Here is an 18896-nt window from a genome sequence, read left to right as displayed (position 1 = left end):
TATCTCTAGTGTACAGTTAGCCAAGAATGCATTATTTTTATTTCAACTCGACTGGTGTACTGTATATCACGACGTACAAGTTAGCCCTAAAATCAGTCTGATTCTGATTGGTTCACTAAAATATCAATAGTAACATCAGTGTCTGTATAAATAATTAACTGATTTCAGATCGGGAAACTTTATTGAGCCCTTTTAATTTCCACACAGAAATGTTGTAACGATATTTCAAAACATTAAGATACTAATCTATACAACTCCAACGTGATCTGTATTGAAACTTATACTTGACCTTGTGGAAACGACAAAACACACGCGCAGATACTCGCACTTTCTGAAACCGGACAATGTGGTGCATTTTATTATTATCTGTATATTACTTGGAAGTTCAAAGGTCAAATATAAGCCAACTGTTTGCTAAGGTTCTGATAAATCATGCAATAGAGGATGCTGTTTTATCGCACGCTGACCTCGTGTGTATGACGTAGTCGTTAAACAAAGAGCAACGGGTAAAACACCTGGTCGTCGTGGTGGGGGTGGAGGGTCGAAACTAGGTTACACCAACTACCGTTACTTTTCCCGAATATTTTGGGTGATGGTAAAAGTACGGACATATTTCCGTACGTTCAACATGCCTGAGGCTCTCTTATAAATCAGTCCTTTATCAACTTAAACCTAAATGGTACTCGTCAGATAAAAAAAAAATCACAAAGACAATCATTTTCAAAGTTGAAACAATACATGAAAATAAGGTTGTTCCTTTTAGTGCACGAAGAATTGTGCTTTACATATTTACCAGCCAGTAGCATTTGTGAGGGCTTAAAATGCTAAAAACCGGGTGTCGATACCATTGGTGCGTACAGAACATTGTGTGTAGAGTTGCGCTTAACAAGGAACAAACAAACTTTAGAATTTTTGTTCTGAATTTGTTTGAAGATTTGTATAGTGTAGATTTCTGAAATGTTGTACCCATGTTAGCTGATTGTGTTTGATACGTGCACTACAACATTTCGTCATGTTAACATAAATACAGCGCGGATCATAAGAGAGAGAGGCGGGTGGGGTAAGTACACACGCACAGATCTGCCTGTTACAGAGGTTAAGTTCATGTTTATTTCCTGAATGAACTTTCACACCACTGTAAACGGTGTTACTATGACACAGGGCTCCCTCTGGAGACGATTAAACTAACTTTAAGCTTACTGGATCCTTTCATAATTCATGTACAGCTAAATATAAACATTAGTTGTAAAATCAACTCAAACTTTAAGCACCGAATTCAGTAAAAGTTCACGTCTGCTCTCACCCCAATTATATAATTACGGTTTGCTAAACGTGGGTGTACAATTATCAGGCACGTGTTTCAGAAGAACTACACTCGGAACAGAATGTGAATAATAAAAGATGTTATCTCCTCCAAACCGTGATTTATACGATAAATTAAAACACCTTCTATACAAACGTGATTAGTAACAACATACTCTCGTGAAGCACACACATTGTGTAGCTTTGTGCTTAACTACAAACAAACTCTCTTGAAGCGAAGTACGATTAATCAGTTTGAAAGCGTGTAGCAATTATATTTTGCATGAGCACTGATAGTTTGCATTCTATTTACTGTTTCAATAGTACTATTTTACCATATAAAGTTTCGTCCCTGTCTGTCGTGGTATTATGTTTTATTTCGGAAGGAAATGCATACATGCACACATACATGCTGGGGCAAAGGCCTCTGAAAAAAAACAACAAATTTATTCCCCCCCTGTGGGTAAGGACTATGAACGATGCACAAGGTTGCATTAATACGACAGAAAAAGTGAAATTGAGGGTAAAAGTAGGTGCTTGTCAGAATTAATAATTATACAAGTAAGTATAAGTGAATCATCACTATTATAAACCTTCAAGATACACCAACCCCCCCTCCCCTTTTTGCTTTCGGCATTGCCAGTCAAGGTTAACAGAGTTCTCAGACATCACCACAGTTCGTTTACCCTCGCTACCAGACGCTCACCTTACGTTTCTCTGAAAGAGGTTCTTCCATAAAACCAACTGTCTCGTCCATTTCAATGCCCTCATCCGACACTTGGCCCGAGGTGACGGTTTCCATGACAACAAGCGGGCTAGGCGGAGAAGGTGTAGCTGTCCTTGTATCGGACCGAGGACTATCCCATTCTTGAAACCCGGAGCTAGTGCTGCTGGTCCAAGAATACGCATATAAACCTAAAAATCAAAACAATTATAATAAAAGAACATAATAACATATATGTGGAATTTATCTCACCTGATGGAAGAGAAAAGCAACAACATTACAAAAACTCATACCTAACTGATAAATCAGAAGGGTTGTGAACATTGGATGTCCTGAAGTACCCCCCACAGAAACGTCCACGATTGTATGTTATCAAGAACAGTCAATTCAGGTTCTGTGAAACATCATATACGTACACGCTTTCTTGTAAACAATAAATACCTGTTGCAGTTTAACTGGGAAAAGAACATTACAAACCACTAGGACTAACACTTGTGATAATAAATCACATAAACTACAGATCCCCCACCCCAACACACACACACATTCCTCTCAAATATTTTCATTTCAGGTTGAAATCAAAGGCGTGTACATAAAGGCATCGCTGGGCGCTCGCATACGGGGCCGGTGCCCCGATTCTATTTGACAGTGCCAAAAATCCCCAGTTGGTGTCTTAAAAAACCAGAACAGAAAACCATGATCGATATTATACTGAAACGCCGAAAATTCCCGCGCCTATGGACCCGAGCCTCGAATCTTTTAAGCACCTATCGACGCCTCTGGATTTAAAAATAGCATCTCAGATTTGAATCTTGTCTTCCAAATAGCCTCTCGTATAATATTATAACTCGTCAGCTGGACTATACGATGAGAAACAAGATTCTCCGAAGGAAAAAAAAATTGCAGCTTATGTGATTTTAATCATAATTTTTAGGCCTACTTGTTTGTAAATGCTTTACCAGCTTTTGGCGTCTAAACGTATTGTGTCGTTACAGTGAAGTGTGGAAAACAAAACCAGCAGTTTACGTTATTTTTATCACAAATTTTAGGTCAACAGATACATTTTCCTTAACTGAACACATTTCCTCGTCTCTCGTTATACACTCACTAATTATTGTAATCAAAACTGAACAATATTTAATGCTTAAATCAAAATGTATTCTCCTGCATATAAATGTAGTACATTTTCATTGAGGCAGTACAATATTCACAAATACATGTATTAAAGATTTTATACCAACCATAAACGCTTAAAACCAAAACTCGTGTTTTTTTCACTTGTTTACAGCACGTGCTTTAGTGTCACGTAACAGATTACACAATACGAACAAGCGGTTGACGTCATATGACGTATAATGGCGTAAGTAAGAACGGAGAGATAAAGAAACAAAGTGTTGAGGTTGAAAATTAGTTACATTTCCGACGCATTAAAATTAGTTATGTAATGAAATACGTAAAATTCCGAGTGGTCATTTGGGTAACATTTCCGAGGGTGCATCAAATTGTTACAAGTATTTGATAAGGCTGTGGGTATATAATAGCTGATACAAGCTGTGAAAAAAAAGACAGAAACGTTCTTTTCCTAACTTTTTCAGACTTATACGATAACAATATCTGTATAAAACTGTGAAATACAACAGATGTTATCATTACAACCTTCGAAGAATCTTGTAAAATATAGATTACTAATAAAACAGTTACTTCTATTTTACTAGCATCTATTATTATTTGGCCCCCCCAGTGGCACAGCAATGTGTCTGCGGACTTGCAACGCCAGAAACCGGGTTTCGATACCCGTGGTGGGTAGAGCACAGATAGCCCATTGTGTAGCTTTGTGCTTAATTCCAAGCAAACAAACAAAACTTATTATATATATATATATATATATATATTAATATTTAATTTTATTTTAGTAAAAACAAAACACAATAGTTTAAAATATTCAAGTACCGTTTTTTTTCGTCTACTTTACGGAGAAGAACAGTTCAGATAGTACACTTTTCATATGGTGGCTAGTCTTCTTCCACCATGACTTATAATATTTCGTCACGCGGGTTCGAATCCATCACCAAACACGCCCTTTCAGCCGTGGATGCGCTATAATGATCAATCCCACTTTTCGTTAGTAAAGAGTATCCAGAAAGTTGGCGGCGGGTGTTGCTGACTAGCTGCCTTCCCTGTAGCCTATTCAATTCTAAGTTAGGGACGGCTAGCGTAAATAGCTCTCGAGTATATTTGCGCGAAATTAAACAAACAAACAATATTTTAACCTCCTCAAGTAAAAACGCCTTCATCGTGAAATTTCATCGGATTGGTGGAACAAGTGAGTTTCTTTACTACGTCATAAACGTTCGACGACCGTGTGCACAGAATGCCTACTAACAACCTAATATCTGCATGTCCGAGTGTTTTATTTTGTCAACCACAACCTTTGAAACTGAAACCGTTACAGATAAGTGCTCGAATTTCCCCGTTACATTTCACGTATGTTAAAAAAAAGTTACAATTAAAAAATCGTGAACCGAAAACTAAAAATTAAAGTAATTTCCCAGTTCACACTCACACAGCAGCAGCGACCTCTAATGGTAATACTCAGCAGGGAGGGAGTGGTAAAAGACTTTTAAGTAGGCTATGCACATCTTTACAAAACATTCCCCGAGTCTACATAGTATAACGGATTACAAGTTTAAAAAAAAGGGGGAGGGGCGAGGGGGAAGGAATGCCGGAACCTCGGAGTAGTTCTACCGTCTTCAGTTAGCGATTTTTATTTTTTTTTTCTCTACTAAAATAATCTGCGTTCAGTTCAGGCCATCACGCATGCTCCGTGATGATGATCAGTGAAGTTTATCATCTACGCCCCAGTATCACACGATAATTTGTACAACTTGTTGGACGGACAGTAGTGTGTACTTTATCTGTCAGTGATGGTTCTGGGGTCGGGACTCACTTTCACGGAACTTGCTTATCCAGGGTTAAAATAAAAATCAAATAAACAAAGTTGTGTTATTCTTACCTAAAAATCTGATTTGAGAAGTTACAATTGACTTGTTTACATTTATCCACACAATAACAGCAATTGTTCACGAAAACTCATGAATATATATATATATAGCATCAAGACCACCACTATACGTGTCGTATCCTGGCCAGCCTAGTATTATACGAAGGGCCTCGTCGGCACTGGATATTGCAGATGTACCGGGATTGACAGAGTATAACATATTTCTCTTGCTTTCACTCATGGGTTCATAGAATTGCTTGTTTGACGGTGGGGATTCTGGGTTTGGGGGCTCACTTTCACATAACTTCTTTTTGAGAATTTTAACACAAAGTCTATCCGTGTACCGTCCCTGATTTGCTCAGATTTTTTCTCTCCAAATAACCTGACTTTTTTATCTTTGTGGACCACAAACGGACCTATAGAACATGTTACCGTTCTCTCTCCATAATTATCCAATCTTTTGACGGATCACCCGAAGGAGTCCCTCGCACCATAGACTGAAAACACTGAAATACAGGGAAGTAGCTAGTAAGGAGTCCCTCGCTCCACAGATTGAAAACCACAGAACTACAGGGAAGTAGCTAGTAAGGAGTAGCCCGAACCACAGACTGAAAACCACTGAACTACAGAGAAGTAGCTAGTAAGGAGTAGCCCGGACAACAGATTGAGAACCACTGAACTACAGGGAAGTAGCTGGTAAGGAGTAGCCCGGACAACAGATTGAAAACCACTGAACTACAGAGAAGTAGCTAGTAAGGAGTAGCCCGGACAACAGACTGAAAACAACTGCTACGTTTGGTAAAAGAAACCGAGTACTGGGAAGTGGTGAACGATATGACAACCAAGTATAGTGATACAGATAACTTTAAAACAAACTGCTCACACAGACCAGCCAGTATATCGATAGGTTATGCAAGGAAATGAAGACTGGCAACATTTCTGTTTATAACAGTTTTTAGTACAGTACCATAGATTGGCTTTTAAACTCACCATACGAATCTCGAATTAAATCAAAGTTCATGACGTGTAAAATTGTTTACATTTAAACCGCATTATGGCTTTTAATTATGTGATATATATTGATTTAATCCACTGATGTAATTATACACTAAATTACCAGGTTAACACAAAAAGTATGCTAATTATTATTAATATTAACACACAATGCTCACAACAAGAACCTTCTCAAGTAATTTCCCGTATACTTTGCAAATGCAGGCTCAGATATTCCCCTCCCCCCATTTCTTATAAACTAATCAGGGTAATCAATACTTTTGCTAAGGTAATCAATACCAACTTGTTTTAAATGATTTCTAGTCATAGGTGAAAATACAGAATCATAACAGAATTTTGAACGGTTAGGTTTATTATTAAATTATTTAACAGTTGTAAATATTATTTTATGCTGTTAGTTTACCATACGTATATATAGATTTAGGACTAATGTGTTAACAGTTGTAAATATTATTTTATGCTGTTAGTTTACCATACGTATATATAGATTTAGGACTAACGTGTTAACAGTTGTACAGCTTATTTTATGCTGTTAGTTTACCATACGTATATATAGATTTAGGACTAACGTGTTAACAGTTGTACAGCTTATTTTATGATGTTAGTTTACCATACGTATATATAGATTTAGGACTAATGTGTTAACAGTTGTAAATATTATTTTATGCTGTTAGTTTACCATACGTATATATAGATTTAGGACGAACGTGTTAACAGTTGTACAGTTTATTTTATGCTGTTAGTTTACCATACGTATATATAGATTTAGGACGAACGTGTTAACAGTTGTACGGATTATTTTGTATTGTTAGCTTACCATACGTATATATAGATTTAGGGCCGTGATTCTCAGGCTGGCGGAATCTCGTGAGGCATTTTTGATTCCGGCTAAAAGTGATAACTGCGAAGATACTTAAACAACTGGTGATGCAATGGTTTCTAATTGTTATAGGCTGTAGTTTTCTTATATGTTGACTGATGACATTGTGTTTTTTTAATCGATTTATTTTTCACGTCAGGTTTCATTTAGTTCTGCTCTTTATAGTTGACGATAAGTTATTAATAACATGAATAGTATGAGTCACGGTCGTTGATTTAAACACATATCTAATTTTAACGATCTCAACTGTATGAACTAGCCACCGGAAATTATCATCCTCATACTAAAGTCGGCTTATCATATAAATTTCTAATACGGTTTCTGAACAATTGCAAATTTAATTCTGTAAACAAGTGTTCGGGAGAAAACGGAAACCCTTCGCACTGTTTACCGGGGTCGATGTGCGGCTCTGGATCAACAAACGCCCTTCCCTGAACTCGCCCTTGCGAACGTGACGAAATATTCTGTGATAGATAGCTGCTTTTACAAACTATATAACATGTATAGAACAAAAAATATACGATATTACAGCTTTTTTTTTTTCTCTCTCATAATAAAACTGTCAGACTAACACGAAATGGCCCATGGCAACGGACGCCCCAACATGTAAACACGCATGACTTGAAGGAATAATTTCATGTAAGCGCCATTTAATAGCCTTTCTTAAAACAACGCCACCTACAATGACAAGGATCTATGAATAATTGAAAATATTTTGCTCGTAACGACACCGTATACGCAAACAATGCACAGATGGGCATAAACTGGTATTTTATTCACTAATGACCGTGGGTCAGTTGTAAATGAAAAGTTATTTAAAATATTAAAATATATATAGTATGACAATTATGTGTGCGGTAGATGGGAAGCTGCAAATCAAATCCACACAGTGCGATTATTTAATAGAATTAAAACGTCGATATATGGACTCGTAAAAATCTGGAATCACTGGAAGGTTATAAAAATTCAATCAGCTTCTTCTAAAGTAAATATACAGATAAGAAAAAATAAAGACGGGAAAAAGTGAGCCAATCAAAGTTACCTCCGAACATAATATGCATTGTTTGTTTGAGTTTATGCACAAAGCTACACAATGGGCTATCCGTGCTCTGCCCACCACGGGTATCGAAACCCGGTTTCTAGCGTTGTAAGTCCGCAGACATACCGCCATAATATACATACGAAACTACACCTTCCTAGTTACAATTACACAAAAATCAAACAAAAACTTGCTCTGCTATGAGGTAAACAGAAAAAAGGGAAAATTTTTCCCCCGTATTCTCGATACCCACACTGCCGGTTTTGTCTTTAACAAGCGTAAAGTCTCATTCCCCCACAGCTCAAGTTTTCCAACTTCCAGCCAAAATTTCAGGCTGTTCTGCATTACTCACAACGTGTAAGGAAATATTACAATTCTCGTCACGTGAGAAGCGTAACTGTGGAGTCTTGGAACTTTAACCTCACATACACTCCAGTGACTACAACAAAAGGGGCAAATTATATATAGCCTGTGGGTAAGGTATTTTTCCCCTTATTATTATTTTTTTTTAGCTGTGTGTACAGGAGCCAATCAGCAGACTCCTATACATAACAGAAAGGATTATTCTGTACCCTTGCGTTACCTTGCCCTTAGCAAAAAACATGATTAATGGCATACTGCCATAACCCCACTGTATGAAGATGACGAGAAAAGATTTTAAAGACCCGTTTTCCTGGAGGCCTCTATTGCGATTATCCACACAAATGGAGAAGCATCAACTGGAGTGGATCTTTAGTTCACTTGTCCGCTTTTCAAAAGTTGAGGTTAAGGTGTAATTCATCAATTAAAACCAACCCTCAGCTTATAGTTTTATGTCTTCATTTCGCCAGATAGTTATACAAACATAAACGCTAGAATCCGGGTTTCGATACCTGTGGTAACCCATCGTGTAGTTTTGTGCTTAATTACAAACAAACATATTTATCCCGGGTCTAATTACATTCCCCTATTATGAAGCTAAGTTCTAATTACGGTATACAAATCAGATAAGCTAATGACACGTTTTTATTTTCTGTCACAAAAGAATTTCTGTTTTTTTTTATATACATTACTTTGTTTTGCTTTGTTTCTAGAAAAAATACTGTAATATGTATATTTTCTATAAAACTATTACACCTAGATTTTCATGATATACTATATGAATCGGGATCTTCAAATTTCTGTATTTAAATTTTTGTCCAAGAAGGTCCGGAATACATTCGGATAAATGATGCAAAATCCAGCTTTTTTGAATGTTTAACTTTAACACGAAGTCCACTTAAAATTCACATATTCTTCGAATTTAACACATTTTTTCCCCCCTCACAATTATTTTGAGACCTTATGAAATTCTCATACAAATATTCAATATTAAATTAAGCGCAAATATTGAATTTTTGGGGGTCCATCTTCGTTGTATGCTTGGAATCAACCAAGCTGTAGCGCTCAGACTTTTCTCTGTTCAATGGAGAGAATATACCTTAGTAATTTATATGTTGTTTGTAATTCGCTGGTAATTTTGCTTACCAGTTCAAATCTACTTAAACTTATATTATCTATCTCTAACACTGAGCACTTGACTTTATCAACTGCTAACTGCTGAAGGAACTCAAGGTTATCAATTGGACACACGAAGCAACATCAACATGACTAGGAATACCCAAGGCTACACAGTTAAATAAACACATGCGTGTTTGTGTCTCTGTATGTGTGTGTGCATTCGCCTAACGAATCTCGCAAATTTAAAACATAAAATCTCTATTCAGCCTGCCTCGAACTAAGTTTGTATGACATTCAAAACCGGTTTTCAAATAGGTTGGTAAAAATATTATTGTAGGCCTACAATGGGAATTAAGGACACACTGAATACAAAACTGTGCTTAGTATTCTTCCAAAGAAATCAGTGCCAGTGAGGTGAATTTAACCAAAATACGTACAAGGTTACCTATTATTATTGCTAAAAAAATTCATTTACTAATTCATAACTCATTAACTGATATAAATATCACTAGCTTAAACTGTCACATGAAAATTTCTTACCATTTTAAAATAACTTGTGTAAATAACACATCACCGAGATTTCTTTAATTTAAACAATGTTTAGTTATCCTCACGGATCCGAATAATTTACACGATTCTCTTATTTTGTCTAAAGTTCATGAGACAAAGGTAATTTTTGTATGTAGTGTTTGAATAACATTAGCTATAGGGAGTTAAAACTGCAAGGAGCACAGAAGTTTTCATTTACGTTGAAAAACCGTTGAATTTCTCTGACAAACATGCTACTTTTACCTGAGTCAGAACGGCGAGGGGACTTCGGACTGCAAGATAAACTCATGAGCACCATAGCAGCGGAACAATCATTCATGACGTCACCGTCGTCTGTTGAACTTGGTCGCCTTTTTCGTCCGCTGGATTGACGTTAAAAACAAATAATCGTTATTTTGATTATTTAGAAATACAGATACACTTAAAAGACGAAAACTGTTGTTAAACCAAACATTATATTTAATCCCCTGGAGAAAATCAACATACATACAATACTACAAAATACACAGATTTATACGATTTGATTGACAGGTGTAACATTATGCTTTGTCGTGTGTCTGTAAGATTTAGATATTGTCATACAACACTGTTAAGTAGATAGAAATTTACATATAACCATTGAATATATTGTGTTAAAAATTTAATATATCTATCAACAACTGAATATTAAACTGTGTCATTTTGGTTGAATATTCCATTGTTCTAATGTTTTGTAGGGAAATATATTTTGAGATTATTCCACTCTTTAATTTTTTTTACACGATTTTCATGCCAAAAATCGACAATAGATATTTTTGAAGGACATTTATCCGCCGAAATCATTCTTTAAATATAAGAAATGACTATTGGAACTTGACTGGTGGTACGAGTGAAAGTTTTCTTTTCTCGTACTATGCTCCACACATTCGTGATAATCACAAAATTTACAGAACATTACAATTACACAAAGGAAAGCAACAACATCAAAAATTATCACAGCTGAAAAAAAAAATGTGATTTCTATTTAACAGTGTAGTAGAAATTTAGCACCACTTTTCTCTTGTTAGTAACCAAATGACTGTCATTACATTTTTACCCATGATGATACTGAATCATTATCAGATAAGTGAATAAATGGTCATGTAGTTAGTTACCTTTACGTAAGGATATTTAATGGTTTATCACTGACTGTACCACAACAAATGGTAAAAATTGTGAACCTTGGGGCTCATCACAAATTTTGAAACATTTAATTTGGTTCTTTTCAGTTAAAATATGTATTCTTAAAAATCTGCTATACTAGAGACCCCCCACTAGCTCAGCGATAAGTCTTGACGGCTTAAAATGATAAAACCGGGTATCGATACCCGTGGTGGGAACAACACAGATAGCTAGCTCATCGTGTAACTTTGCATTTAACAACAAACATAGCCATACTAGAGTAAATCTCAAAGTAAGGGGTGTGGGGGGGTATATATATATCTTCAATACTATTAATTACATTAATTATAAATAGGCGATTAAAATCAGCACTATAAACCTAATGAAATTAATATAAAATAAGCAGTAAGAAGATTTTAGTAACTATTCCATTGTCAGTCCTAGTTGTCACCTTAATTAAAGTCATAGAGGATAATGCCTGTGGTAATAGCTCCCAAATGTGTTGGGAATATCCCAGCTACCAGACAAAATCAGAATGCTGATGTTAAACTAGCCAGCTAACATGGAATATCAGTTAAAGGTATGGAGTTGAGTGCTTACATCCACAATGTCTGCAGCCAGTTGTGGGAAGGCAGTTACCCTTAAAAGTTATTATAGTTCCTAAAGTAGAAATGAAACCACCCTAAAATTTCTACTATATGAAACTCCCAATCTCCTTTATTGTGTCCAATTACTTCTACAGCTATTCCACGAAAAAATAAAATAAAAAGTAAAGGCACTCGCCAGTGGTACATGAGCATTCGTGCTAAGTTTACTCCTGTTAGCTTGTGTATTTAAACGTTCTTGATCAGGTTGTAGGTCTTGTTGGTTTGTAGACCTGGGAGAGTCAGGTGCACCTCTTCCTCCCCCTTCACAATGTGAACTATTTATTCCTGGAAAAGATTAATCTAATTACCCCATGAGGATCTGAGGCTTTATTAGCACGTTCCCAGATCCCTTTGAGTGGGGGTATGAAAACAGTTTCAAACATGGTGCCACGGGATATTCGGGGTCAGCAACCTCGAAAACCTCTTTTTGAGACTCCCATCAAAAAGGAACGTTTTTCTTTTGAGTAGTTTGAAAACAACTTAAAAGCGTTTTTTTTTTGTATTTGTTATTATTTTTTAACTATATAAGCTTTAAACAAAGTTTGTAAACAAAATGCGATGTAATAAACATCAGATTATTTAGCAAATGTAAAAAGTGTGTTATTGTCAGTTGAACTGTTTTAGGTTTGTTTGTAGTTATGCACAAAGCTACACAATGGGCTATCTGTGCTCTGCCCACCACGGGTATCGAAACCCGGTTTCTAGCGTTGTAAGTCCGCAGACATACCGCTGTGCCACTGGAGGCAACTGTTTTAGAGAAGGAAAAAAAAAAGCCCCAGTTTTGCACTCTGGAAATCAGGTAAACCTGGTCCTGCTAGTTTTATAATTCTAAGGAAGTTAGATGGACATACAGTTTGAATTAATATAGGGTACCGAAATGTATTAAATATGAACATGAATGTTGTAGCACAATAATTCTGGGAAATATTCTTTTTTGTAGCTTTTTTTTTCACGTGTTATCCTCAGTAATACGAAGCTAAACAACGTTTACTTGTTTGTTTGAAGTCAAACACAAAGCTGTACAATGGGACAGTTGTTCTCTGCCCACCACGGGTATCGAAACCTGGTTTTAGCAACGTTTAAATAGTGATTATGAAAAATTCACGAAACTTTAGTAATTTCCGTGCAAGTCATGGTCTTCTTCTCTTTCCGGTACATCACTGTTATACCCTTAAAAATCCCACCCTTTTTACAGTCCGTTCACTAAACAAGTCACATATTTTCAAGCAGAGATAACAGGAGTAAATATTTAGTTAGCATATGTGGTCACTTCAGTATTCCATTATATGACGAAAAAGTGAAAGAAATATAAAAGATTAACAGGTTTTCATTCAAGTTAACTTTCTGATAATTTCAAAATTCGTTAATGTGATGTCAGCACTTAAAAATTTAAGTTCAGCCTTTTCATATAAACTTTCATAATAAACTGTCGATTCATGGAGTTCATTCCATTTTACATGCCCCCCCCAATGGCACAGCGGTATGTCTGCGGACTTACAATGCTAGAAACCGGGTTTCGATACCCGTGGCGGGCAGATAAAAAGGCCTGGCATGGCCAGGTGGTTAGGGCGCTCGACTCGCAATCTGAGGGTCGCGGGTTCGAAAATCCCCGTCACACCAAACATGCTCGCCCTTTCAGCCGTGGGGGCGTTATTGTGTGACGGTCAATCCCACTATTCGATGACTAGCTGCCTTCCCTCTAGTCTTACACTGCTAAATTAGGGACCGCTAGCGCAGATAGCCCTCGTGTAGCTTTGTGCGAAATTCAAGACAAACCAATAAAACCATTTTACATAATGTTTTTCCTGACTAACGACAACTGAATACAAAACTTTAGGTTCTTTTTTTATCGTAAGTCTTTGCAGCTATTCATAACGAAAACAAACTTTCCTCTGACTTCGTAATATTGTAGTTTCATCCATAGGTTCAGTGAGTCTGACGCCAGCTAATAAATTGATGCTATATCGTAAAATCGCCGGTCAGAGGTTAATCAAAAATTCCAAGGTCAAGTGGAATTGCCACTTGTAAAACCAAATCACCTTCCAGCCCTAATTTTCTTACTTCTAAAGTACTGTTGTGAACTATGTTTTAATATTCTAATTTAGACGTTTTGTACTGTTTGGTAGAGGGAGTTTTGGCAAAAGGGAGTGATGACGTGTGAAGCCTAGAAATTTTCTAATGTCTAGACTGGACGAGAAGTCTCGAAATTTCGTGAGATTTGAGGGGAAAATATTGTATAAAAATATCAATATGAGTGATTTAGTCAGTTAATTAGTGGGTTAATCAGTTGTAGAATCAATCAGTGAATTTGTTAGTAAATCAGTTCAGCAATGTAATATTTTAACTTGTGTTTAAACAAGGTAGAAAGTTTACAATTAGGTAACTATTTAGTTTTATTCGTGAGTTGGCGGTAGCTTTTAGAACAATTAAAGAAACAAATCGCTTTCGTTATCGTTAAGTGGGCTGGGCTTTGTATTATTTTTACCTAATAATAAAAAATAACCAGTCAAATGATAATATCCATTATAACACTGATGTCAGGAATGGAATAATGTTGTTAAAAATAAAATACAGTCAAGAACGAACATCAAGATAATGATGACATGTGTATGAAACAAGATCATGCATCTATTGAAAATGATGAAACAGTGGGAAAAAATTAAAAAGACCAGGAAGAATGATAGAGAAAATCAGAAGACTGAGATAGGGTTTGTTTGTTTTAGTGCAAAGCTACATAATGGGCTATTTACATTCTGTCAACTGTGAGGAATTTAATCTTGAAATTTTGCATTTTAACTCCATGAACTTACTGTTGACCCACTATGGGTCAGAGCGAGAAATAAAATTAAAAGAATACCATGAAAGAGATAGGAATTTAAGAGAGAAATGACAAGAAAAGGGTGTAAGGCTTAAAGAAGAATTAAGAACAAAAATAAATTTGATTGAAGAAACTACTGGATACGTGAAGTTGAAGAAGTAATAAAAATAGAATATATAAAAGTATATAAAACACGTATAATGTGCAGAAAAGAACATCAATGACAGAATAAAACATAAGGAAAACCAATTTCTAAATGCATGGACTAAACTATTGACACCAGCTCGAGAATTTAAGCCCCGAACACCATTAACTCAAAATACTGAATACAACCAATCTGGTAGAAGTCATTACTGTGCCACTGAGGAATGTGGAACCTTCCTGGATTAATCCAGCTATATCACTACCTCATCCAGTTTTACATCTTAGCAGGCTAGTTGAATAGCTCCATCCAATCAAGAAAGGTACCAAAGTGAATGAATGGAATAGTGAACAACACACTATTCATCTTGCTGCCAAAGGACCAACCTTAACAGCATTAATCAATCTGCCAACTGAGAGAGTAACAATTATTAAACATTGGTGACTACCTTATCAAACAACTTTGGAATAGTACACCAGCAAGGAGTTTCCAAAACTAAGTTTCAGAGCAGGGTAATGAGGAAAGACAACATATTAGTCGAACATGCGAAAGATGTGGAAAGACTCGCACTGGATGCTCCGCGTTAAATGGTAGATTAGTTGACACATGACCAATTCATGATACCATAGTGTACAAAGTCATGGAATACATACAACATAGCAGAATTCAGAAGAATGGGTGGTCCAAACCAAAAGTTGTGATCATCCCTGGATGGACGTTGACAGGAGAACAGCCAAATATTCAGTTTTAGAAAATACTTTACCAGAGATTAAGTCAACCTAATCTTAGCTTCCTGTCGAGAAACTTCCAGAGTATTACCACAAATAAAACCACCAGTGAATTCTCTCGAACATCTACCGAAGAACTCCCCCCCAGTGACAAGACAACAAGTGACGATAAAGGACAAGAGGTCATCCTAACGTACCAAAAATATTTGGTAAGTGGACAGTTTAGATAGTAAACAAGATGATTTTGTTTCGTTAACCAGAATTGTGATTGCACATTATTTAACGCTTTTAACTAATGATTTAGTGAACTATCTATTTATGAATAGTATCCTTTGTTAATGGTAAACATTGACTTTATTAGTTTTACCAAATAATAAAAAGGAATCAGTCCAGCGATAAAATCTGTTGTAAAAGAGCTATATCTCACGGGCAGCTGCTGTTTGTTGATCACTATTATTATTTTTTTTATTACTGACATGTTATATACATTTTCGTACACACACACACATAAAAATTAATCTTCTGCGTTTACGAAGCTCTTCGGTTAAAAAAGGCCAAAACATAAACAAAACTGACAGTTAAATAGCTAAGACTTAAACAGAATCTGTCGGTTTTAACTTTCTAAGTACACGTTTAAAAAACAAAACAAACAAAAAAACTGTTAACTTACAAGCACTTAACAGGCTGATAAAATATTGGAAACTTAAGCCTTTTTTTTTTTTTTTTTTTTGTTTGATAGGATGCTTAAAGAAAACAGGCCAACTATGACTTTTTTTATATGTTTGTATATGTGTGTTATGTTCACGTGCATCAACAGATCCATCCGTTTTGCCTTGTGTTCCAGGGCAAGACAAGCGGGAACCCACCAGTCCTTTAACCTATTTATTCTGACAACTTTTGATAAGTACACATAACTGTGTTAAAATTGTTATGCAATTCATCGAATAGGAGATGGGACAGTGGGAGTAGAACTATCTTGACCTTAAATCTTGGTTTGACCTTTGAACTATGATGTTTATACCATAAAAATATCAAGCTTAGAAAACCATAGGCAACTGTATATATTATGCAAGTCCTCAGTAAGAAACCTTAACACTAATTTTTCTATTTTTTTTTATTACACGTTGGTGCAGACTCAGTTATCTGAATAAAAACTAAACGGCTAGTGATTGTCGAGTTGCAACTCTACCCATAATACTAATGAACTCTCCCGGTGCTTGCGATCAGCTGGTGTGGAGAGTGTCAAGCTAACCAGTTTCAGCCTACAAGCCATGTATAGGTTAGCGATAACTATGGGATGTGTGCACACACACACAACTAAACTGTCACTTTTGCCGGTACATGTTATGACCTGCAAAAACATGTTAGTTCTTTGAATATAACATTTAAATTATGTAAATTTAGTATTCTTCATCAGATAGAAATATAAAAATATTGTTTACAAAAACCAATAACAAAATTTTGTTTTGCAACAATGTGAAATACTAGTTTCATTTTGAGTTTACTTACTATGTATTATTTTATTACAAGCTACAGCAAGGAAGATTATTTTTGGAACACCGATCACTGGTACGATCATTCTCACAAGATAAACCTTCTTTACTGTAAAAATTTGTGTACTTGAGAATGATCGTACCAGTGATTGAAACGTCGTACCTATTCTGATAGATAATATTCATTACTGTAAAAGCTGTAACTTGAAATAAAATAATGTGAAATCCTGTGTTTTACGAGTGTTGTTCGGTTAAAAATCATAACAAAGGTAATACTTTTATTAGAAAACGTGTATACATTCATGTAAAAAAGACCAAAGATGAACAGAAAATTTGGAGTAAGAACAAACAAATTTAATTTCGCACATGTAAAAAACCTCCTGGTAAGAAAAGTTTATAGTGTTGGGAAAATCTTTTTCTTAATTACACATTTCCAACAAAACATCATCATCAAAACGAGGATTCTAGCAGAAGAGAATCTGCTGTTCCAAAATGTTTACCAAATTTAGTTGTTTCCTCTGACATTAGCCACGTGATTTTGTATTTTTTACTCGTGATAAATTTAAGCAATTTCTTAAAGTGTTTTGGTGAATTTCAGCTTATGAAAAATGGTAAGTTTGGGTAATTTTCCGTCAAGAAGTTTTATGAAAATTTCAAATATCTTTCTAATGGTTTCTGTGACTTAATGAAAATATTCTCAAAATTTCAAAGATATTTAAGTAAAATTCATTTTCGTGAAACTAAAACTACAGACAAATCCTGCTCACAATATGCCTATAAACTTCCTAATGAAGACAGGGGAAATTAATTTAAGAAACAATAATTCATGGTTATTGATTTTTGAAAGCGTTTTTTATAACGGGAAATTTATCATATACGATATTGGACCTTTCTTACCTATCGGGCCGTGTTTTACTGTTTATTGTTCACATAACATTTTCACACACTGTCCTCCGGTAAAAATATCAAAACCAAGAGATAAATGGTTTTACTTATACTGGGTCGAAAATATGTCGACATAAAAAGTAACATTACTGAACTTACTTTTATATTAAATTTAAATAACAAGTGTTTACCTTTGTAATGTTGGAACTTCAATGGTTAGAGATGGAGGTCGTCGTCTAATTTCGAACTGACCCTCAGCAAGTCTTGAATAATCAGTATCTAAATCTTGTAGTCGTGCAGATTTCCGGCTCTCAAGCAAACGAACTTCTTCCAGTTTCTTTTTTAGTAATGTAGGCTTAGTAACATGGGGATTTGGAGATGAAGGCTCTACTGTAATCATTACCTGATCCAAGTTAGGCCTATGATGATCAACTAACCCTGCGACCTCTCGGCCTTTATAAGTCACAAAAACTCTCTGTCCTTTTTTCAGTTTTACTCGAAAAATACTCTGGAAACCTGGTCCAATTAGTTCATGAAACAAAAACTCTCGATTTTCTTTGTTTTCAAGTTGGACGCAATAAATATTTTCTTGGTTACGCTCATCCGCTTTGGTAGCTCGAATAACACCCGGATAATATAGCCCGTCCTCGAGTGGAACACTGACTCTCGTGCCTAAGATAGATCGCTTTGCAAGACGTTTTCCGGTTGACATTTTCCTGTTAAATTCCTAAACTAGTGTAACCAAAACTTGAACGATTTTCTACATTGTAAATACCATATGATTCAAACGAATGAAACTGACAATCCTTCAGTAGATTAACCTGGTCTAATTAACTAGTCTCTCACCGTTCACTTCTGTTCTCCTTTTGTTGATTACACGTAGCCGGCTCTTAACGTCAACAAAAACCATGTGATTAGATATGCTTCTGATTGGTCAGGACCAAAGTACCTATACAAATGATTGGTTCTTTTGGGAAGGAAATATTCTGTACGTCATATCAATCAAAACCGATTTGTTTGTTGGCGTCATCGGAATACCCCTCGGGAAGTTACTA

At 35.7% G+C, this 18896-nt stretch overlaps 1 protein-coding gene across 1 annotated transcript in view; it reads right to left on the bottom strand.

Moving 5' to 3' along the window:
- Nucleotides 1-18680, bottom strand: part of LOC106471137 (zinc finger protein 395-like) — a 31473-nt gene extending 12793 nt beyond the window's left edge. The window contains exons 1-3 of the mRNA XM_022399757.1: nucleotides 18033-18680; nucleotides 10232-10350; nucleotides 2009-2217 (exon numbers count right to left, since the gene is read on the bottom strand). Coding sequence (XP_022255465.1) covers nucleotides 2009-2217; nucleotides 10232-10350; nucleotides 18033-18553 — 849 coding nt within the window. The 5' untranslated portion in view covers nucleotides 18554-18680. The remainder of the gene's footprint in view (nucleotides 1-2008; nucleotides 2218-10231; nucleotides 10351-18032) is intronic.
- Nucleotides 18681-18896: the final 216 nt, after the last annotated feature.

Source organism: Limulus polyphemus, unplaced genomic scaffold (genome assembly GCF_000517525.1).
Source record: "Limulus polyphemus unplaced genomic scaffold, Limulus_polyphemus-2.1.2 Scaffold4430, whole genome shotgun sequence".
Classification (NCBI taxonomy): Eukaryota; Metazoa; Arthropoda; class Merostomata; order Xiphosura; family Limulidae; genus Limulus; species Limulus polyphemus.
The sequence above is the reverse complement of the archived record's forward strand: the minus strand, read 5'-3'. Positions and strand labels throughout refer to the sequence as shown.